The following is an 18,373-nucleotide window of genomic DNA, read 5'->3' on the forward strand; positions in this document are numbered from 1 at the left end:
TTGCAGGACCCTGAGCTTCCCTCCTCTCCCCTCAGAGGTGGAGCCGCCCCACCACAAGAAGGAGTGCTACCTTAACTTCGATGACACAGTGTTCTGCGACAGTGTACTGGCCACCAATGTCACCCAGCAAGAATGCTGCTGTTCGCTGGGAGCTGGCTGGGGAGACCACTGTGAGATCTATCCCTGCCCAGTCTACAGCTCAGGTCAGGAGTCTCAGTTTCTTCATTTTTGGAAATGTGCTGGGGGAGACGGCCCCTTCCTGGGTCGGTGGGAAATGGGCGGAGAGCTCCGACCTGAGCCCAGCGGCTAGTGCGCGCGCGCTCAGTCGTGCCTCCTTTCTTCCCCACGGCCGCTCTCTCCCCGCAGCTGAGTTCCACAGTCTCTGCCCAGACGGGAAGGGCTACACCCAAGACAACAACATTGTCAACTACGGCATCCCAGCCCACCGTGGTAAGCCCCGACACGGCTCCGCCCACCGGGCAGCCCCGCTCCGTCCACCGAGGTTCGGACCGCCCCGACCCCGCCCGTGCCCGCTAGGTCCGTAGCCGGCCCTGGGGTAAGCCCCGCCCACATCTTCAGCGTCTGCCCCGCCCCTAGCACGCATACTTCCGGGTCCGGAAAATCCTCTCCCGCTGAGTTCGCTGGGCTCCCGCGGTGAGCTCCGCCCCCACTTCCCTGGCTGCAGGCCCGAGCCGCCCCGCAGGTAAAGACCAGCGGGCGGCCACGGCTTGTCCCTCCGCAGATATCGACGAGTGCATATTGTTTGGGGCGGAGATCTGCAAGGAGGGCAAGTGCGTGAATACGCAGCCGGGCTACGAGTGCTATTGCAAGCAAGGCTTCTACTACGACGGGAACCTATTGGAGTGCGTGGGTGAGTGCAGGCGATCCCCGCGGCCGCGGGACCGCGGCCGGGAGACACACACAACCACCCTACTTCGGGCCATTTCCCTCCACTGGCGCTTTTCCTCCCCGCAGACGTGGACGAGTGCCTGGACGAGTCCAACTGCCGGAACGGAGTGTGTGAGAACACGCGCGGCGGCTACCGCTGTGCCTGCACGCCCCCGGCCGAGTACAGCCCAGCGCAGCGCCAGTGTCTGAGCCCAGAGGAGATGGGTGAGGCCCGGGCCTGCTGGCTGGGGAAACAGGAGGGGGGCGGGGACCGGGCCGAGCCGTGACCACCACCCCCGCACATGCCCTCGCTACCCGTAGACGTAGACGAGTGCCAGGACCCGGCAGCCTGCCGCCCTGGTCGCTGCGTCAACCTGCCGGGCTCCTACCGCTGCGAGTGCCGCCCGCCCTGGGTGCCCGGGCCCTCCGGCCGCGATTGCCAGCTCCCGGAGAGCCCAGCCGGTGAGGGCGAGAGTTGTCCTGGGCCAGTCCGAGGGCCCGGTCCGCTGTGTGGAGCCCCGGGGTCGCGGCCCCTGCGAGGGTGGGTGGGAACGGGGGAGCCGATTGCCCCCCACCCCCGCCTTGGGGCGCCTAGCTGATGCCGGGTCTCCCTCCACAGAGCGTGCCCCAGAGCGGCGGGACGTGTGCTGGGCCCAGCGTGGAGAAGACGGCATGTGCGCGGGGCCCCTAGCCGGGCCAACCCTCACCTTCGACGACTGCTGCTGTCGCCAGGGCCGCGGCTGGGGAGCGCAGTGCCGCCCCTGCCCGCCGCGCAGCTCCGGTGAGCCAAACCGCCGGCCACCCCCGGAGCGGTTGGGGCCGGAGCTGGGTGCATCCCTGTCGCTGACCGCCCCTGTCCCTCCCAGGGTCCCAGTGCCCGACGTCGCAGAGTGAGAGCAATTCTTTCTGGGACGCGAGTCCCCTGCTGCTGGGGAAGCCCCCTCGAGGTGAGTGTAGCAGGAGGGCAAGGCGTGGTGGTGATCGGCGGGGGTTCCAGTCGGGCTGCAGGTGGTGGAGGTGGAGGTTAATGTCGACATTCTCCCGGCCTGCGCAGAAGAGGACAGCTCAGAGGAGGATTCGGACGAGTGTCGCTGCGTGAGTGGCCGCTGCGTGCCCCGACCCGGTGGCGCCGTGTGCGAGTGTCCTGGAGGCTTCCAGCTCGATGCCTCTCGCGCGCGCTGTGTGGGTGAGCCAGGGGCGGGGTGGGGGCGCGGCCAGAGGGAGGTGTGCAAGCTAAGGGGGCTTCGTACTCCGGCGTCCCGGTGAAGATGCACCTGTCGCCCCCACCCCCAGACATCGACGAGTGCCGGGAGCTGAACCAGCGCGGGCTGCTGTGCAAGAGCGAGCGCTGCGTGAACACGAGCGGCTCCTTCCGCTGCGTCTGCAAAGCTGGCTTCGCGCGCAGCCGCCCGCACGGGGCCTGCGTGCCCCAGCGCCGCCGCTGACGCGGAGCCCTGACCTCGGCCATCAGCGTGGGGTTTCTGCCTGAGCCTCTGGGCGAGCTCAGCCTCTGCTGCCTGCCCCAACTCGGGGCTCGGACCCAGGAACTCTCCAGGGTCCTCGGACCCCTCCCTGCGCCCAGCAGCGCCGCCCAGTTTACAGGAAGAGACTGGGTCTCTGGCACTGGCGGCCTTCCTCCCAAAGGGCATTTCCTGGCAACCGATAAATCAGATCGTGCCTCTTTACTCTTGGTTTTCCAAGCAAATTGATGTTCATGTCTGTGGTGGGCGTGGACTCCACAGGGCTGCGCCAGACCCGAGCCTCCTGGGAGGGGCTACACTGAGCCCAGCACCGGGGTGTGAAATAGAATTTATTGTGGCTCTGATTATGTACACGTGAGATGTGCCTGGCCAGACTGGCCGGGCTGCATGGTTTGTACAATAAATACATCCGCGGGGCCCGCTCTCCGCGGCTACAAGCGCCCGCACCTGCAGTTCAGTCCAGCTTCCGGGTGCCCAGCTTCATGGGGCCCTTGGCTGCCTTCTTCTCGGCGCGTTTGGCCTCCATCTCCCGCCTACGCTCCTCACGCTTCTTCCGGGCCAGCTCGGCCTTCCCTTGCCCTGGGAGCAGGAGGAGGTGGGCTGAGGGCTTCAGGAGCACAGGGGGCTCAGCTGCCCAGCCTGCACCTGCCCCCAAGTCAATAGCCCTAGTCCACCAGCTGTCCCAGGGGAAGCACTTACGGCTCTCTGTCTCCAGACCCTCCCAGTTGTCATCGCCCCACGAATCAGGTCTCAGCTGAAACGAAAGCATGGCGAGTGGGCATGGACTCCCAGCTGAGGTCGACCCCAGTCTGTACCCTCCCCCAGACGGGTGCCACGTACCTGCGCACCAGTCTCCCGTCGTGCCGACAGGGCAGCAAAGGGATCGCCTTTGTCGCTGGGCTCCGGGCCACCCCAGTTATATTCACTGGCCAGCCGTGTGCCCTCAGGGGGCAGCTCTGGGGGACTTGGGTCCTGCCAGCGGGGCTCCCACGAGCCTTCCGCATCCCAGCTGCTCCAGTCTGACTCGGGGGATTTGACATCCAGGCTGCTGGTCTGCAGAAGGTGGGGAGGTCGTGCCCGATGGGGTGGGGGAGCTGGCCCCACCCCCCACAGAAACACCCGTGTCCCACTCTGTTTACCTGCCCAGCATGGCTAGCCTGGCCCCCAGCACTCCAGTCTTCCTGCTGGACCAACACCGCTTCGGCCTCCTGCTGCAGTGTGGGAAGGAGAGGACGGCCGTAGACACGCCAGCCCGCACCCGAAGGGCCAGGAAGCCTGCTAGCCCCTTCCCAGCCATGGGCTCTACCCTTTCTTCTTTTGCATTCCATCTCATTTGCTCCTCCAGCCTTGTTTCCCATCCAGAGTGCACGTGCCATCACTCTGAGGCTGGGGAGTAAGGTCGAGCTGGTCCACACCCCTCCCCACAGCCCCAGGCCAGACGCTGCTGGCAGCAGGTGGAGAAATCGGGCCCAGAGGCCTGCCCCATTCCCTTCACGTAGCCTCACTCCATCCTCAGCAACCCCCTCTCCATGGGCCTGGGAATGGCCGCTCCTCGCTGACCAGTGGAGCCAGTGGGAAAAGGACGGGGACCAGAAGAGAGTGAGGAAGACCAAGGGGCTGCCCCGCAAACCGCCCACCTGGACTCCCATTCCCAGCCCTGCTCCCCGGAGCCCTTGGAGCTGAGTGGGCGTCCGCTGCCATCTCTTACCCACCAGAGCTACTCCAGGACGCCGCCTCACCAGCGACGCCAGCCAAGGCCACCCAGGCTCCTTGAAGGCAGGCTTCAAGCTTTGAGCTGGGGTCGCCCAGGGAGAGCCCGCGTGCCCCCCTCACCTCCAGGCTGCCCCAGTCTTCGTCGTCTTGTCTGTCGGCAGCGCTGCTGTCCTCTGCCGAGTCTGTGCCCTCCTCTTGCGTCTCCCAGGCGCCTGGGGTTGCGGGCATGGCAGGGACGAGGGTGGGGGCCGGGGCAGGAAGTCCTGAGGAGCAGAGGCTCACTGAGCTCCCATACACTGGGACCCAGGAAGGTCTCAAAACAGGGGGGGGGCGGGGGGGGGGGGGGGGAGGTGTAGGGAGGGAAGGCTCATGAGGGGACTAGACTCTCCCTGTCCGTGCATCCCCACCGCCACGCCAGGGGAAGCCAGACAGAACAGCTCCTGGGTGCCGGCACCCCTGAGCCCTCTGAATCACCGACACGGCCACTCTGGGACACTCACCCTCAGGCGTGGGTCTCTGGGGGACGTTGGTCTCAGCTGCTGGGTGTGCACGGATCAGCTTGGAGGTGAGCGAGGAAACCCCTGTCACAGCCCAGCCTGCCCAGCTGGCTGCCGCCCCTCCCATGCCGGGGCTGGATGCTGCGTGGACATCCTTCTCTGGGCAGTGACAGAAGGCAGAGACAGGGACAGTCACCCCAGGCTCTCTATGGGGAAGGTGACAGGAAGGCAGGAACTAACACGGAGCAACTTGTAGTGGCCCCCCTTCTCCAGGCCTGTGCTCTCCCATGGGCGGGATGGGGGCGGCGGGGAGCCGTGGTGTCCGGTCTGCTCCCTGCGGTTCTAGCTTCCAGATACTCCAGTGAGGGGCAAGGGGGCCATGAAAGATGACAGTTAAAGATGTGGTGGGAGGGAAAGAGAACATGAGTGTGGGCCACTCACCCACTTCAGCCAGCTGGGTGGGGTCCTCGGACACAGACTCCAGTTTGGACAGGAAGCTTCGAATGGCCTTGAAGGCCTGTGGGGGAGGAAGGGGCAGAGCTGGGGCCTCCAGGGTTCCTGTGACCCCACGGGGCCAGCCAGGGCCCAGCTAACCCCCGGAGCCCCAGCTTGAGCCCAGGCCCAGCTGTGCCTCACCTGGTCTCGCACAGATTTCTCGGGATCCACAGTGAGGCCGCAGAGCACAGGCAGGATCTTATGGGCACAGTCGTTCATCGAGTAGAGGTTGTGGGTGGCCGCAAAGCCCAGGACGCCCGCCACCCGGGAAGGTGCGAATGGGTCCTTAGTGGCCCGGCTGAAGGCAGAGGTGAGGACCCTGTGCCTGGTCTGGGGAGGGCCGGGGGAGAGCACTCCTGAGTGCAGGGTCCATACTGGGACCCAGGACTGCCAGACCTGCTTCCCAGAGCAGAGCCATCCACGGATGCTCCCGCCCCCAAGTCAGAAAAATGTGAGCTAATCACCGACAAATGGGGAGACTTTTTACTGAAAACCCAATCTTGGCTTCTCCTCTCAGATCGGTGGGTTCCTGCTGCCTCAGACAGCGGGGGCTGGAGCAGTAGCTGCCTTGGGGCTAGGGCCTGCACCTCTCTCCCGACCTGTGCACTGACATCATTCATTCATTCACTCACTCATTCATTCCTGCTATGTGTCTGCATTTGCAAACCCTGGCTGAGGGGCTGCCCATGGCCTCGGGGCCAAGCAAGCCGGAGTTCGGTTCCCAGATCCAGCACCATCAGCTCACCGACGCTGGGGCTGGGAGCATGACCGCACAAGGAGGCCTGGCCCTGGAGGACGCTGGGCCCCAAGGCAGCGACAGAAGCCCCAGGCGGCCGGCTGGGCACTCACACTGGCACTGAGGTAGGAGCCGATCTTGCCCAGGCAGACGGTGGTGTTGCAGCGAATGGGGCCCTGCTCGTCCTTGGCCTGCAGCCGCGCGAAGTGCTTCATCAGCTCCATGTTGAGGTTGGCCTCGTTCAGCTTCGGGGCCAAGAGCAGCATGGACTGCGGGGGTCAGGGCGGGGTGGAAATTGGGGGTCACAGCCAGCAAAGCACCACGGGGAGGAGTGGCCTCCTGGGAGGGTGTGGAGGCCGACAGAGACACTGGGCTCCGACAGGACCGGCCGAGGCCCTCCCAAACCTGCCTCCCCAGCAGGTCCTGGCCCCTACCCGGAATGCTGAGCAATGGGACACTTCTCTGTCCCCTTCACCCCATAACCTCCGAGGTTTGCTCATGCTCCTGTCTCCCGTCTTTCTCCTTCTGCTCTCTCTTGCGTGCGCTCGACTCAGATGTCCACAGAAACACCCCCACCACACTCTACTAACTGGCTGGAGGGGAGATCACCAGGGACCTCTGTGTTGCTAAGTCCAACCGCCAATTCTCCATCAAACCAAACCCAACCCCTCAGCGCTGTGACATCCCCAAGCTCTCCCTCCTGGAGACTTCCATCTCTGGTCCTCCAGGCCCCTGCCCTCTCCTGGTTCTCCTCAGACCTCACTGGCCACTCCTTCTCAGTCTCCTGTGGCCGAGATCTCACTGTTCAGAGCCCCAGGGCGGCTCCCCAGGCCCTAGGTGACCCTAGGTGTCCTTACCCCTTCGTGGCTTTGAATGCCCTGAGTAGTGGACAATGCCCAGGTGCGCACCTCCGGCCCCGGCTTCTTCCTTAAACTATACACATGTATAACCAGCGGCCGAACAGACACCTGCACCTGCCTAACAGACGTGGCCAAGAGCAGACCGACCTCTTCCCGCAAAACTGCTGCTCCCAGTCTTCTCGGTAAATGGCAACTTAACCTTCCAGCTGCCCAGGCCGGAAACCTCGGAGCCATACTTGGCTTCACAGCCACCCACGGGCACATCCCGTCTGCCCACCCTCTTTGGAACGTGGCCCCTTCTGTCCACCCGCTACTGCCTTTCAGATCTGAGCCCCCATGACTGGGGGGCCCCTTCAGCCACGATAACCCTCCTGCTGGCCTCCACACCTCTGGGCACAGTCCCTCTGCACAGAGCACGTTTCCTCGCCATCTCCCCGCAGCCCGACCCTTGCCTCCTTCCCTTTAGTGACAGCTCGCTAGCAAAGGCTTCCCTGACTGCTGTTCTCAAACTGCAAACCCTTCTCTTCACACTCTGTGACTTTCCAACACAGTTTTTCTTTTCTTTTTTTTTTTTTAAGACTTTATTTATTTTAGAAAGAGAGCAGTCATGCGTGCACTTGAGCAGGGGGAAGAATAGAGGGAGAGGAAGAAGCAGACGCCATGCTGAGCGCAGAGACCCGCTCAGGGCTCGATCCCAGGACCCTGAGATCATGACCTGAGCTGAGATCAGGACTCAGTCAACCTACTGAGCCACCCAGGCTCCCCCTAACATATCTTTTCTAATTCTGTTTCCTGTCTGGCAAGCCCACTCTCCATCACCTCAAAAAGCAGCTCCATGAGAGACCCTGCATCCAAGCACGGGCCACAAGGTTGGGCACTGAGAGAGCCTCAGCCAGTGTCTACTGCATGGAGGATATAGGCCATGCCCGTGCTGCCCTCCCACCAGCTATTGAGCTGCACTCGGGGCCTGGGCCTATATGCAGGATGGTGCCTGCCCCTCCCCTAACCTTCTCAGACGCACAGGCCCAAACCAAGACCTCTGTCCTCGTGTGAGCCCCCTCCGAGCCTCGGAAAACCAGGGCACACCTACCTTGACTGTCTGCTCTCGGATGGCAGGGTTGGTGTCCAAGAAGCCGTGTACGACGTGGGGAAAGATCTGCGTGTTGACTGTTGGCTCATCCAGGTACTGAATAAACTGTTCCATCTGTGGCCCGGTGTTGGCGGGGGGGTTGGTGAGAACATAGTCAGCCCCTCCTTGCCTGACCACAGTCACCGGCCCATTTTGTGGCTTGGTTATTTCCCCTACACAGGCACTGACCAACCAGGTGAGTCTCCTGAGCCCTCTACCTCACAGCTGGCCTTTCTCTGGCCTTAGGTCCACATGCAGTGATGAGGCTAGGACGGTGCTGAGAAGAACCAAGGACTGGGAGCGGGAGGGTCCGGCCTGTGGCCCTGCACCACGTCCTTTCTTAGAGCCTCCACTGCCTCTTCTTTAAAAGGGATTATCGCCCCCATCCGGAAAGTGGCTCAGGGAGGGCTGGCCATGATCCCAGAGATCATGTCTGATGCTCCTGGCTGCCTTGGGGTTGGCAGGAGAGACACTATCCCCACTCTAAACGGCTCTGGTGACCAAGCGAAGAGATTGGGTTGCAGGGGGAAGGCCTGCAGTCTGGGAGGGCTGTGCCTTCTCAAAGCTGCGGTTGAGGCCCATGATAGTCTCGATTTCCTAAGAGCCTAGGATTACCAGCCCTAGTGTGTGTTTGGAGAAGTTTCCAGGGTGCCACCTCCTGCCACCGGCCTGGGACTGGAGGTGAGGCAGGGGGTCTCCCCAGCAGCCAAGGTGGGGTCCGGGTTGGGTAGAGGGGGACAGGGTCTAACCACAGCCCCCACCTGCTGTAGAAGGCGGATGCGCATGGCCCGGTCAGTGGACGAGAACATCTTGACCACGACAGGGATGATCTTCTGCTGGTACTCCTCCGCGTTGAGAAACTTGCCCACCTTCGGGAAAGAGCAGGAGATGGGGCTCAGCTGCCTCCGTGGAAGTGGGGTGACCTTACTGGGCTCATTCATTTTCCTTGGGCTCCCTGCTTATTTCCCAGGCTGGGGATGGGGTGATGTGGGAGGGAGGAGGGCCCTTCTCCAGCAGCCCTTCTGCCTGTCCTCTGCCCGTAACACCTTTTTGGGTCAAGGCAGCCTCTCGGGAGGCCGATGAAAGGTCTGTGCCCCTCCGTACAATCAGGCCCCAGTACACCACATGGACACACGTGCACACAGAATTCTAACTATAATTCTATCACTTCTGGAGATTGCCAGCCATATGGGATTTGCTTGCTGTCTTCCCCCTTCGTGGAAAAGTGGACAGAGTGGGGAACGGCAGGTGCCCAGGTAAGGGCAGGCTGGGGTCTGGGGAAGGCGGAGAGGATCCACCCGCTAGCTGCCAAAAGAACAGGGTGCCAAGAGGTCAGGAGGGAGGCTACCAAGTGGGGTGGTGAGCCGGCGATCTCCTGGGCCCTGGAAACCGGGTGCACAAGTCAGACCAAGGCTGCTGTCTTGGGGAAACGGAAAAAGGTCTACAGGCTCTGAGTAAGGGGTCTGCGGGAAAAGAATTTAGAGGCACAGGGTTTCCTCCCCCCAAGGACGAGAAGTCCCTGCAGCCTCCCAAACGGCCGATCAGGTGGCCCTGGAGAGCTGAACCGAGGGACTCTCGGCGGTGAGCTCCTCAAGCACGCAGGCGGCTGTGCGTGTGCGTGTGTGTGTGTATGAGTGTGTGTATGAATGTCAGTGTGGGTCTGCCCTAACCGGTCCGTCCCTCCCCCAGAGCCCTCTCTTTTGCCACTCAGAACCCCCCCCAGCCAGGGTCTGGGCCCCACCGCCCCCACCCACCTTGAAGAGGGGTGTGAGGACGACCGCTCCTGCGCTGCCGAACTCGAAGGCGGTCAGCAGCTGGGGCAGCACCTTGTGCCGGCAGAAGTCCTCGGGGAACGAGTCTAGGCTCTTGCTCAGCTCTTGGAAGAACTTTTGCTTCTCAGCTGGCTCTTTGATCTGGGGGAACAAGGCCAGGTTACAGGTAGGACATCAGCCTAGTCACGCCATTCCTCAGCTACGGGCAAGGACAGGGGGTTGTCCTCCAACCCTGCTTGAAAGACAACTGAAGCGCGTGGCTGCGGGAGCCCACGGGGCTGCCTTCAAATCCCAGCTCCCCCTTTCAGTAGCCACGTGACCTTGGGTGAGTGCCTCCATCATGCGCGGGAAACCCGTCGGCTCACGGCCTGACACACCATCGTCATTGCCATCACCCGCCGACCTGCTGCTGGGGAAGCAGCCGCTGGGGACAGCAGGCCGTTTGTCGGCCTTGCCTCGCCTCCTCACCATAACCCAAGGTGTGAGGGCCATTAACCCCTGCACACAGAGGAGGACACGAAGGCTCAGACAGGGGAGGGGGCTTAGCCCATCGCCCGGGCCCCAGCTGGGCGGGCGTTCCTGGCAAGCTGTGGGGAAGGCAGGGATCAGGTACAGCTGACCCCCAGACCTGGTCCCCGCACTGAAGCCGGACAGACCAGGCTGCCAGCTCAATGATCCCGCCAACCTCCCTATAAGGCCGTCATCCGCACAAATTCACATTCCCTGAGGACAGACAACAGCCCAGCCAGAGTTATATACCGAAACCTTTATGCAGCTTAAATCATCCCCCCGCAACTTTATGAGACAGGTGCTAACATAATCCGCATTTACTCCACCAAGGAAACCGATGCCCAGAGAGGGCAAGGAATTGGCCCAAAGCCACACAGCTAAAAAGCAGTCAGGGGAAAGTGTATCTCAGGGGTCTGGTCCCTCCACGGTGCTGCCCCCAAGGAAGAGGTGCTCACCCCCTCAAGTATAGACAAGGAGGCTGAGGTTCAAGGTCACCAGCCAGGAGTGATGGGGCAGGGAGTATGACATAGTCCAGGCTGCTTCCAAAGTTCCTGTGGTCACTACTGTAACTTCGTTTCCCAAGCTGCTGCCTGGCCCGGAAGAGCTGACCTCTGGCTGGGGATGAGGAGGACCTGGCTGGTGCCGGAGCAACTCAGGTGAGCGCAGGAGGCAGGCTTCGTGCTCTGACAGCACTCATGGGGCACCGGGGCCCAGAGGAAGACTCAACCACACTCCAGGCTGCCTAGCTGGGCTCTCTCCCCTAGTCTGCCCAGTAACAGGAAGAGGGGCCTCTAGGCCCTGCCCTCCCACAGTCTCCTGGGACTGGCCAGAAACAGCCATCGCCTGTGGAGCACATTTTAAGCAGGGCAGCTGGGCCCAGTCAGCCCCGTGAGGAGAGGAGAATGTCTCATAACAAAGTTCCTGCTGCCCCCAAATGGTCCAGGAGGCACAGGGCTCAGTGTTTCCAGCGCTTCTGCCTCAAGACACAGCCCCGGTTCCCCATGCTCAGAAGAGTCCTCGGCCCCTGCTCCATCAAGGTCTGTGCCAGTGTCTGTCACTCCTCCCCAACTCCAGATTCTCAGTCACCTTTCTGTGTGCCCCCCCATGGCCGGGTCAGAGCAGGTATCCAGGCCGAGCCTTTCTCCTTCATTCCCTACAACAACCTAAGGGCCCGCAGAGACTACTATTGCCCCCAATATACAGATATGGAAACTGAGGCTCAAGGAGATTAAGCCAAGAATCCCTTCCTCACACTTTTCCATTTGCTGTTCCCCCTGCCTGGAACATTCCTCCCCAGTCACCATCCCCATGTCTCCCAGTCTTCGGGTCTCAGCTCAGATGTCAGCCCTGAGAGAGGCCTTCCCTGAGCACCCTGACCCACTATTTTCCTTCCTGGTATTTACCCCTGTCCCGGGGAGTACACATTTCCTTTTATGTATTTTTTGTCACTCTCTACCAGTGAGAGTCCCCTGAAGTAGGGACTGTCATTAGTAACATGTGTCAGACAAGTCACACAGCAGAGTTGGAGCCAGGATTCAGGCCCAGAGAGCCTGGCTCCATAGTCCCTCCTTGTCTCCCAGGGTCTAATTCCACTTTGTGGAAAGTGGGGAGCGGGGGCCGGGGTGAAGAACACAGGAACAAAGCCCGGGGAGGGGGGCCAGGGGGACTGGGGGGTTCACCTGGATCTCTTCCAAGAAGAGGTTGGTCTCCACAAAGCGGTTGTTCATGAAGCCCCCCGGCGCCCGGCAGTTCTGCAGGAAGCGGGCTGGATTGGGACGCACCTTGGGGTTGGCGCCGACTAGCTCGCAGTAATGGGGGACCAGCGATTTGGGGATCTGTGGGAGAAGGGTCAGTGTCAGGGCAGGGCTGGCTGGCCGGCAGACAGGAGCTGGGACTCGGTCAGACACTCACCTTCCCAGGATTGCGCAGGGCAGCCGCCCGAGGTAGGGACCCATTGAAGACTTCCCAGATGAGGCAGCCCAAGCGCCACATGTCAGCTGACCTGAGGCAGGGCAGTGACCAGAGCTGCTCAAGGCCCTGCCACCTGCTAGCACAGGCCTCCTACCTGCCTTGGGCACCAGACCCTCACTGCATGGCAGACGCTGAGCTATGTCCCTCAGCTGACCCTCCCATCAGGAAGGGAGAACCCTGAGAAGCAGGGTGCAGGTTCATTAGTCCCATTGGACAGATAAAGAAAGTGAGGCTCAGGAAAGCAAGTCACACACCTTTCAACCTCAGAACCACCAAAACACACTCAAAGCCTGTGTTTAAACCGCCCTACCTCCCGGAGGACCCCAGTGCCCTCCCCATCTGTGCAGCCGGGGACAGGGCGGGGCGTGCCAGCTAGCTGAGGGGTCCCGAGGCTGCAGGAGCTTCCGAATAGGGCAGGCTGGGACATGCCACGGCCAGTCACCCACCATTTCTCTCTGACTGCTCTGCCACTGCCATCAGCCAACTCCGGGGGGTCATACTGCTCAAGTTCAGGGACCCCCTTCCGGGGGGGCCCCCCACCATTGCCCTGGGACGAGTACATGTAGTCCAGGCCCCCCAGCTTCCACTCGCCGGCGCGGTCCACGAACACAGCGGCCATGCAGACGTTGTTGTGGATGAGGCTGCAGTCATTGACCAGGAAGCTGAGGGCTTTCTGGGGGCAGAAGGAGCCATCACACCCCCGCAACCCGAGGCCCCCACCCCGCTCTCATCACCATTGCCCCCCACCTCACCACAATCTGGTGTAGCCCCCAGGAGAGCTCCAGCTCCTTCAGGCCACCGGCCTCGGCTCGCTCCTTGAGGTACATTTTCAGTGGGGTCACTGCCTCTGTCACTACATGGAGGCATTTTTCTGTCTGAAGGGGGGACATGGCAGGAGAGGAAGGGGAGATGAGAGGCCCAGGGAGACAGGTGGAGGAGGGGTATCAAATGTGGGGGTGCCCAGGCAGAAGGGGTGGAAACTGAGGGGCAGGAAGACAGAAGACACAACGGGGAGACTGGGAGAAAGCGCGGGGCGGAGATGGGGCAGCCTGGGAGGCAGGTACCTCCAGCCCATCGATGTAGGCCAGAATGTTGGGGTGCCGGAGAGTTTTGAGGCGCTTGAAGGCAGCTTTGGCCACCTGGGTCTGCTCGTCCGCACCGGGCTTCACATCGTACACGAAGATGGACACAGGGCTGCCTGTGGCCTGAGGGGAGGGCAGAGGGACCTGAGGGATGTGGGCCGGGCCCCAGCGACCACTCCAGCTCCCAGAGGGTCGCAGAGCTGCTCAGTGCGGGGAGGAAAGGGTCACCGCCGGCCTCTCCCCAGGTCAGCCCTCGACAAGGAGCCGGGCCCACGTGACCCCGGTTCCGTCCGCCTGTCGTCCCTCGGTCCTTCCGCCCGCCACGTCGGCACTGCCCGGCCCCCTCCCCCGGCCCGTCGCCCCGGAGGCTCCCGCAGCCACGTCAGGCGGGGCGCGACGCGGCGGGGCCGGCGGCGCTGACTAGGCGAGGCCGAGGTCGGCCGCGGCCTGTGGAGCGGGGCGGCGCTCACCTTCTTGCGGCCGCGGTGCAGGACCCAGGGCCCGGGCGGGCCGCCCTCGGGAGGGTCCGGGCTGAGCTCGAACGGGAAGTCCCGGACCGGGTCCCGGGCAAAGAACCACATTGTCCCCACCGCCGCCGCAGGCTGGGGACGCCTCTCCTCCGAATCCTCCGGCCGCCGAGCGGGGCGGAGCGGGGCGGGGCGAGGGCGGGGCCTGAGTCGGTGGGCGGAGCAGATGGGGGCGGGGCGCGGGCGGGATCGGGGGCGGGGCCGGCGGCGCAGAGACCAGCTTCCTGGCAACCTGGCCAAGCACCTGCTGGACAGGCGCCACCAGTTACCTACCAGTTACTGTATGGGCCTGGCAGGTCACCCAAACTCTCTGAGCCTCTGTGTCCTTACATCTAAAATGTGGGTGGTAGTAGAGTCTACCTCCCTGCGTTATTAAGGGGATGAGAACTTGAGAAGGAAGAAGTGATGGAGAAACCGAGGCATAGAAGAGCAGAGCTAGCGGGACAGAAGAGGAAGTAAGTCGTAGACAGACGTGAAGGAGAGAAGTGGGGTAGACAGAGGCTTAGGGAGGACGATTGTCCCCAAGCCAGATGTTCTCTCCCACCTGCCAGTAGGCAACTCCAGGATCCAATGAGGCATCAATGTTGGTGGATGGAGCCCCTTAGCTGGATGGAGTCCAGTGTCCAGGAGAGACTGATTGGCAATGACCCCCCTCTTCAGGTAGGGTCTCAGGGGACCCAGGGTTGGGGACAGTCCTGTAGTCATCTCTATGGAGCGTGGGTGAAATCCTAGAACCTATTATATGTTAGTTGGGAGGCCTTTGAGAGCAGACTGGAGAGTGGGGGATGCCAAGGTCAGCAGAGCTGGGTTCAAATCCCTGCTCAGGCCCTATCACCGGCTGTGGGAACCACCTTATCCTCTGGAAACCTTGCTTCCCTTATCTGTAAATTGGAATGAACAGTACTCTGTTCAGTACCACCTGACAGAGAACAGTCACTCAGCACAGCACTCATTGTCTCCCTTTCCTTGTCCAAGCACCTGTGAGGGTTGGTCACCCAGAGGGAGGGTTGGACAGGGTTTTGGCTGCTCAGAGCAGAATAGAAGTAAATACTAGAGATTTTCCTGTGTAGCTTCTGTTAGGAAGATAGTGACAACACTGTGAATATGGAATTTGCAATATTGGAGGGTGGGGAGTTAAAGTCACAGGGTGGGGGGGTGGGGAATGGCAAGTAGGAGTCTTGAATGCCTAAACACAGAGCCTAGAAATGTTTTTCATACCAGGGAGGTAAGTAAGCCAGTGCTGAGCTGTGTGCTTGTGAGTTTGAAATGATAGGACACTTTGGAGCCATGGTAAAGGGGACGATTCAAGAAAATAGGAGTCATGTGTTAGCATTCAGTCAGTGCCTGTTGTCTTAGCCCCTACCAAGTGTTTGGTCTGTGCAGTGCATGGGGGCCTCTCCTGGAGAAGAAACAGGTGCAGAAAGGGAAGGCCACTGGGCTGGGGGAGATCGGGGAGTCCCCAGTGCACAGAGGGACAGCAGGGAGATAGGAGCCAAACCTAGCACAGGCTGAGCAGATCACACCAGAAAGCAGAGTTACAAATGAAGAATCAGGAAAGGGAGCTTCCTTACAGATTCTCTGTTAACTAACCTGCTTCTACAGTGGAACTCAGCACGGAGGGGCTACTGTCTTCAGAAGAGGACAGCATCCCTTTCCCCGGTTCTCTTTGTGCCCACCTTGCCCTAACATTGAGCCTCCACATCGTCAGCTGCAAAGCGGAGGTAATACAAGTTCATTGCCCTATGAGGGAGGACTGGTGTTCTTCCCATCTTACAGGTGAGGAACCCAAGCTCTAAATGCTCACACATAGAAAGTGGCAGCCCAGGGGCACCTGGGTGGCTCAGTGGGTTAAGCCTCTGCCTTCGGCTCAGGTCATGATCCCAGAGTCCTGGGATCAAGCCCCGCTTTGGGCCCTCTGCTCAGTGGGGAGCCTGCTTCTCCCTCTCTCTCTGCCTGCCTCTCTGCCTACTTGTGATCTCTCTCTCTCTCTCTCTCTCTCTCTCTCTGTTAAATAAATAAATAAAATATTAAAAAAGAAAGAAAGAAAGTGGCAGCCCAGCTGGGACAAATCCAAGCAGCCCACCAAGACCCGCAAGGACCTGGAGAAATGGTGCGGCAGGCACACATGCATTCTGCGAGGGACCAGGGGGCCAGCCGCTCCCCAGCAGGTACAGTGGGATGTCAAGCAGGGGGAACCTGGAGGCAGGTGCCTCGGGTTGAATGCCACGTCTATAGGATCTTGGGAAGTCACCTCATGCTTATTCCTTGCCTGTAAATGGACGACTCTCAGAGTAATGAAACATTCGCCTCTGCGGTTAACAGGGGTACTTGGCCCCAAATAAACAGCCGCCGACAAGGGACATGGAAGGCATTGAAAAGGAAGTTGTAGATAAGCTTTGTGGCATAGATCCAAAATAAAAGAGGGGGAAACTGGAAAGCGATGGAAGTGATCTATTAACTAGGGATCTTCAGATGTCACTGGAGACAAAAGCAATCCACCAAGGTGGGAAAATCAAACCCTCAAAAACGGTGCCTCTGACAAGGCGAGGCAGAAGGAGACAGGCTGGGGTCACAGTCAAGGTTAGGACCGTGTTTTCGGTCTCGCAATATATGAAGGTAATCAAGAATTTTTTATTTTTTTCCCAGGAAACTGAGAACTCCTTATTCCCACTATAATGTTTTTTGATGAGTGAGAGAATACTGTTCTTCTCCTTTCACGAAAGAGAAACATTTCTCAGTCACCAAGTTGATAAGTTGTAAAAGTCCTTTGTGTATTCAAGTCCTATTCTGCCCTCAAAGCATCTGGATTTTCAGTGCTGCTGGCGGACATGAAATGATGCAGCTGGGGGCGCCTGGGGGGCTCAGTGGGTTAAAGCCTCTGCCTTCAGCTCAGGTCATGATCCCAGGGTCCTGGGATCGAGCCCCGCATCGGGCTCTCTGCTCAGCAGGGAGCCTGCTTTCTCCCCTCTCTCTCTGCCTACCTCTCTGCTTACTTGTGATCTCTGTCTATCAAATAAATAAATAAAATCTTAAAAAAAAAAAAAAAAGAAAGAAATGATGCAGCTGTAGCAAAGGACAGCTCAGCAACACCGACTAAACTTCACCCCAGTAATTCTGCTTCTAGAAATGTATGCTACACAAAGCCTCATTCTGGTATGCAAAGATTTACACAACGCTGTGTAGCTGAGTCAGACTGCCTGTTTCCCAGCTCTGTTCCTTATGAGTCGTGCGACCGTGGGCAAGTTACTTACTCTCCTTGCACCTCAGTTTTTACATCTGTGAAATGGGTAGAGCAATAGTATTTATTCCACGGGGAAGGTAGGCTGAACAAAGCTCACCTATGTCCACCTCTTAATCCCAGGACTCTGTGAATATGTTGCTTTACACGGTAAAAGGGGCTTCCCTGTTGCAATCTAGTCACGGATCTGGAGATGGGTAAGTCATCCTGGATTATCCCCGTAGGTCCGATGCTGTAGGCGGACCACAGTGAGTAGTAGGTGTGCCAGCAGGAGCACGTGTCTTGTGAGGGAGGGGTCGTGGGCCAAGGAAGGAGGCTGCTTTCTAGAAGCTGGAAAACTCAGCCTCTCTCCTGCAGCCCTCAGAAGGGACATGGCAGTGCTGACCCCTTCATTTTAGATCTCGGGTACCCGGAAGCGTAAGGTAATAAATCAGCGTGGTTTTAGGCCACTAAATTTGTGGAAATTAATACAATAGGCACAGGATGAGAATTTGTGAGTTACTGTAGGTAACAGCTTCAGTGCCTAGCGCAGTTGGTGCTTGGTGGACGGGGCTCAGAGGGCCGCTGGTAATCGGGGCGACGGGGAGGAGTCCGCAGGAGTGGAGGGATTCAAAACTCCATGCATACCGCGAAGCCACAGCAATGGCTAATAAAGAAGTGGCTGTTCCGTAGGCATCGGCGTGGAGACCAGCGGGTGACGCGGACAGGATGAGGACGATGACGTCTCTGCTGTTTTCTGCAACCTCCCTGCCCGTCAGGCACTGAGCTAAGCGCTCTCCCTCCTTCTGATCCTCATAAGGATACGCGGGATCTCTTTCAGTCCGAGCGAAACCACAAAGCCATTTGGACTGGAGAAGTCTGACATAAAGAATTATTAACTGGGGGCTCCTGGGTGGCTCCGTTGGTCAAGCCACTGCCTTGGGCTCAAGTCATGATCCCGGAGTTCCCGGATGGAGTCCCGCATCGCATCAGGCTCCCAGCTCCACGGGAGTCTGCTTCTCCCTCTGACCTTCTCCCTCTCGTGCTCTCTCTGTCAAATAAATAAAATCTTTAAAAAAAAAAAAAAAGAATTATTAACTGTGACAGGGATTGGAGTACCAAGGGATTGGCCGGTAAGGAGTAAAGAGGGCTCTTGGGGCACCTGGGTGGCTCAGTGGGTTAAAGCCTCTGCCTTCGGCTCAGGTCATGGTCCCAGGGTCCTGGGATCAAGCCCCGCACGGAGCTCTCTGCTCAGCGGGGAGCCTGCTTCCCTTCCTCTCTCTGTCTACTTGTAATCTCTGTCAAATAAACAAATAAAATCTTGAAGAAGAAGAAGGAGGAGGAGGAGGAAGAGGAGGAGAAATAATAAAAATAATAAAGAGGGCTCTAAAAAGAATATCGGAATAGCAGATGTAGGGAGCACCCTTCATCCCCAGGGCTGAGATAGAGCACTACCCCACTACCACATCCCCCCCCCCCAACCCCGCCCTCGCCA

General features: G+C 59.8%; 2 protein-coding genes and 1 long non-coding RNA gene across 14 annotated transcripts in view; 2 read left to right on the plus strand and 1 right to left on the minus strand.

Moving 5' to 3' along the window:
* The window catches only part of LTBP3 (latent transforming growth factor beta binding protein 3), a 17,311-nt gene extending 14,500 nt beyond the window's left edge, over positions 1–2,811 (plus strand). For 4 of the 5 annotated variants that reach the window (XM_059401628.1, XM_059401624.1, XM_059401629.1 and 1 more), the window contains 9 exons: positions 36–203; positions 367–450; positions 743–871; positions 976–1,113; positions 1,210–1,350; positions 1,508–1,669; positions 1,755–1,835; positions 1,943–2,074; positions 2,182–2,811. In XM_059401628.1, coding sequence (XP_059257611.1) covers positions 36–203; positions 367–450; positions 743–871; positions 976–1,113; positions 1,210–1,350; positions 1,508–1,669; positions 1,755–1,835; positions 1,943–2,074; positions 2,182–2,333 — 1,187 coding nt within the window. In that variant the 3' untranslated portion in view covers positions 2,334–2,811. The remainder of the gene's footprint in view (positions 1–35; positions 204–366; positions 451–742; positions 872–975; positions 1,114–1,209; positions 1,351–1,507; positions 1,670–1,754; positions 1,836–1,942; positions 2,075–2,181) is intronic. The other variant, XM_059401630.1, reaches the window with a different exon arrangement.
* SCYL1 (SCY1 like pseudokinase 1) lies at positions 2,686–13,783 on the minus strand. Of its 4 annotated transcripts, none has more exons than XM_059401633.1 (18): positions 13,605–13,783; positions 13,117–13,257; positions 12,805–12,927; positions 12,499–12,725; positions 11,993–12,083; positions 11,761–11,916; positions 9,554–9,712; positions 8,561–8,668; positions 7,761–7,874; positions 5,924–6,079; positions 5,216–5,404; positions 5,021–5,096; positions 4,583–4,738; positions 4,203–4,345; positions 3,509–3,577; positions 3,210–3,422; positions 3,069–3,123; positions 2,686–2,948 (listed from the first exon to the last, which is right to left on the minus strand). In XM_059401633.1, the coding sequence occupies exons 1-18, from the start codon at positions 13,713–13,715 to the stop codon at positions 2,824–2,826; spliced, it is 2,412 nt and encodes an 803-aa protein (XP_059257616.1). In that variant the 5' UTR covers positions 13,716–13,783; the 3' UTR covers positions 2,686–2,823. The 4 variants fall into 4 exon arrangements, with proteins under 4 accessions (XP_059257616.1, XP_059257615.1, XP_059257617.1 ...); XM_059401632.1 differs by having other exon boundaries at positions 3,509–3,580; XM_059401634.1 differs by lacking the exon at positions 12,805–12,927 and having other exon boundaries at positions 3,509–3,580.
* On the plus strand, positions 10,566–17,926 carry LOC132018882 (uncharacterized). 5 transcript variants are annotated; one of them, XR_009404663.1, is made up of 5 exons: positions 10,566–10,737; positions 14,213–14,321; positions 15,264–15,382; positions 15,698–15,829; positions 16,308–17,926. It is a non-coding gene; the product is annotated as an uncharacterized LOC132018882 (long non-coding RNA). The 5 variants fall into 5 exon arrangements; XR_009404680.1 differs by having other exon boundaries at positions 14,216–14,321; XR_009404657.1 differs by lacking the exon at positions 10,566–10,737 and adding an exon at positions 13,872–14,116.
* Positions 17,927–18,373: the final 447 nt, after the last annotated feature.

Source organism: Mustela nigripes, chromosome 1 (assembly GCF_022355385.1).
Source record: "Mustela nigripes isolate SB6536 chromosome 1, MUSNIG.SB6536, whole genome shotgun sequence".
NCBI lineage: Eukaryota > Metazoa > Chordata > Mammalia > Carnivora > Mustelidae > Mustela > Mustela nigripes.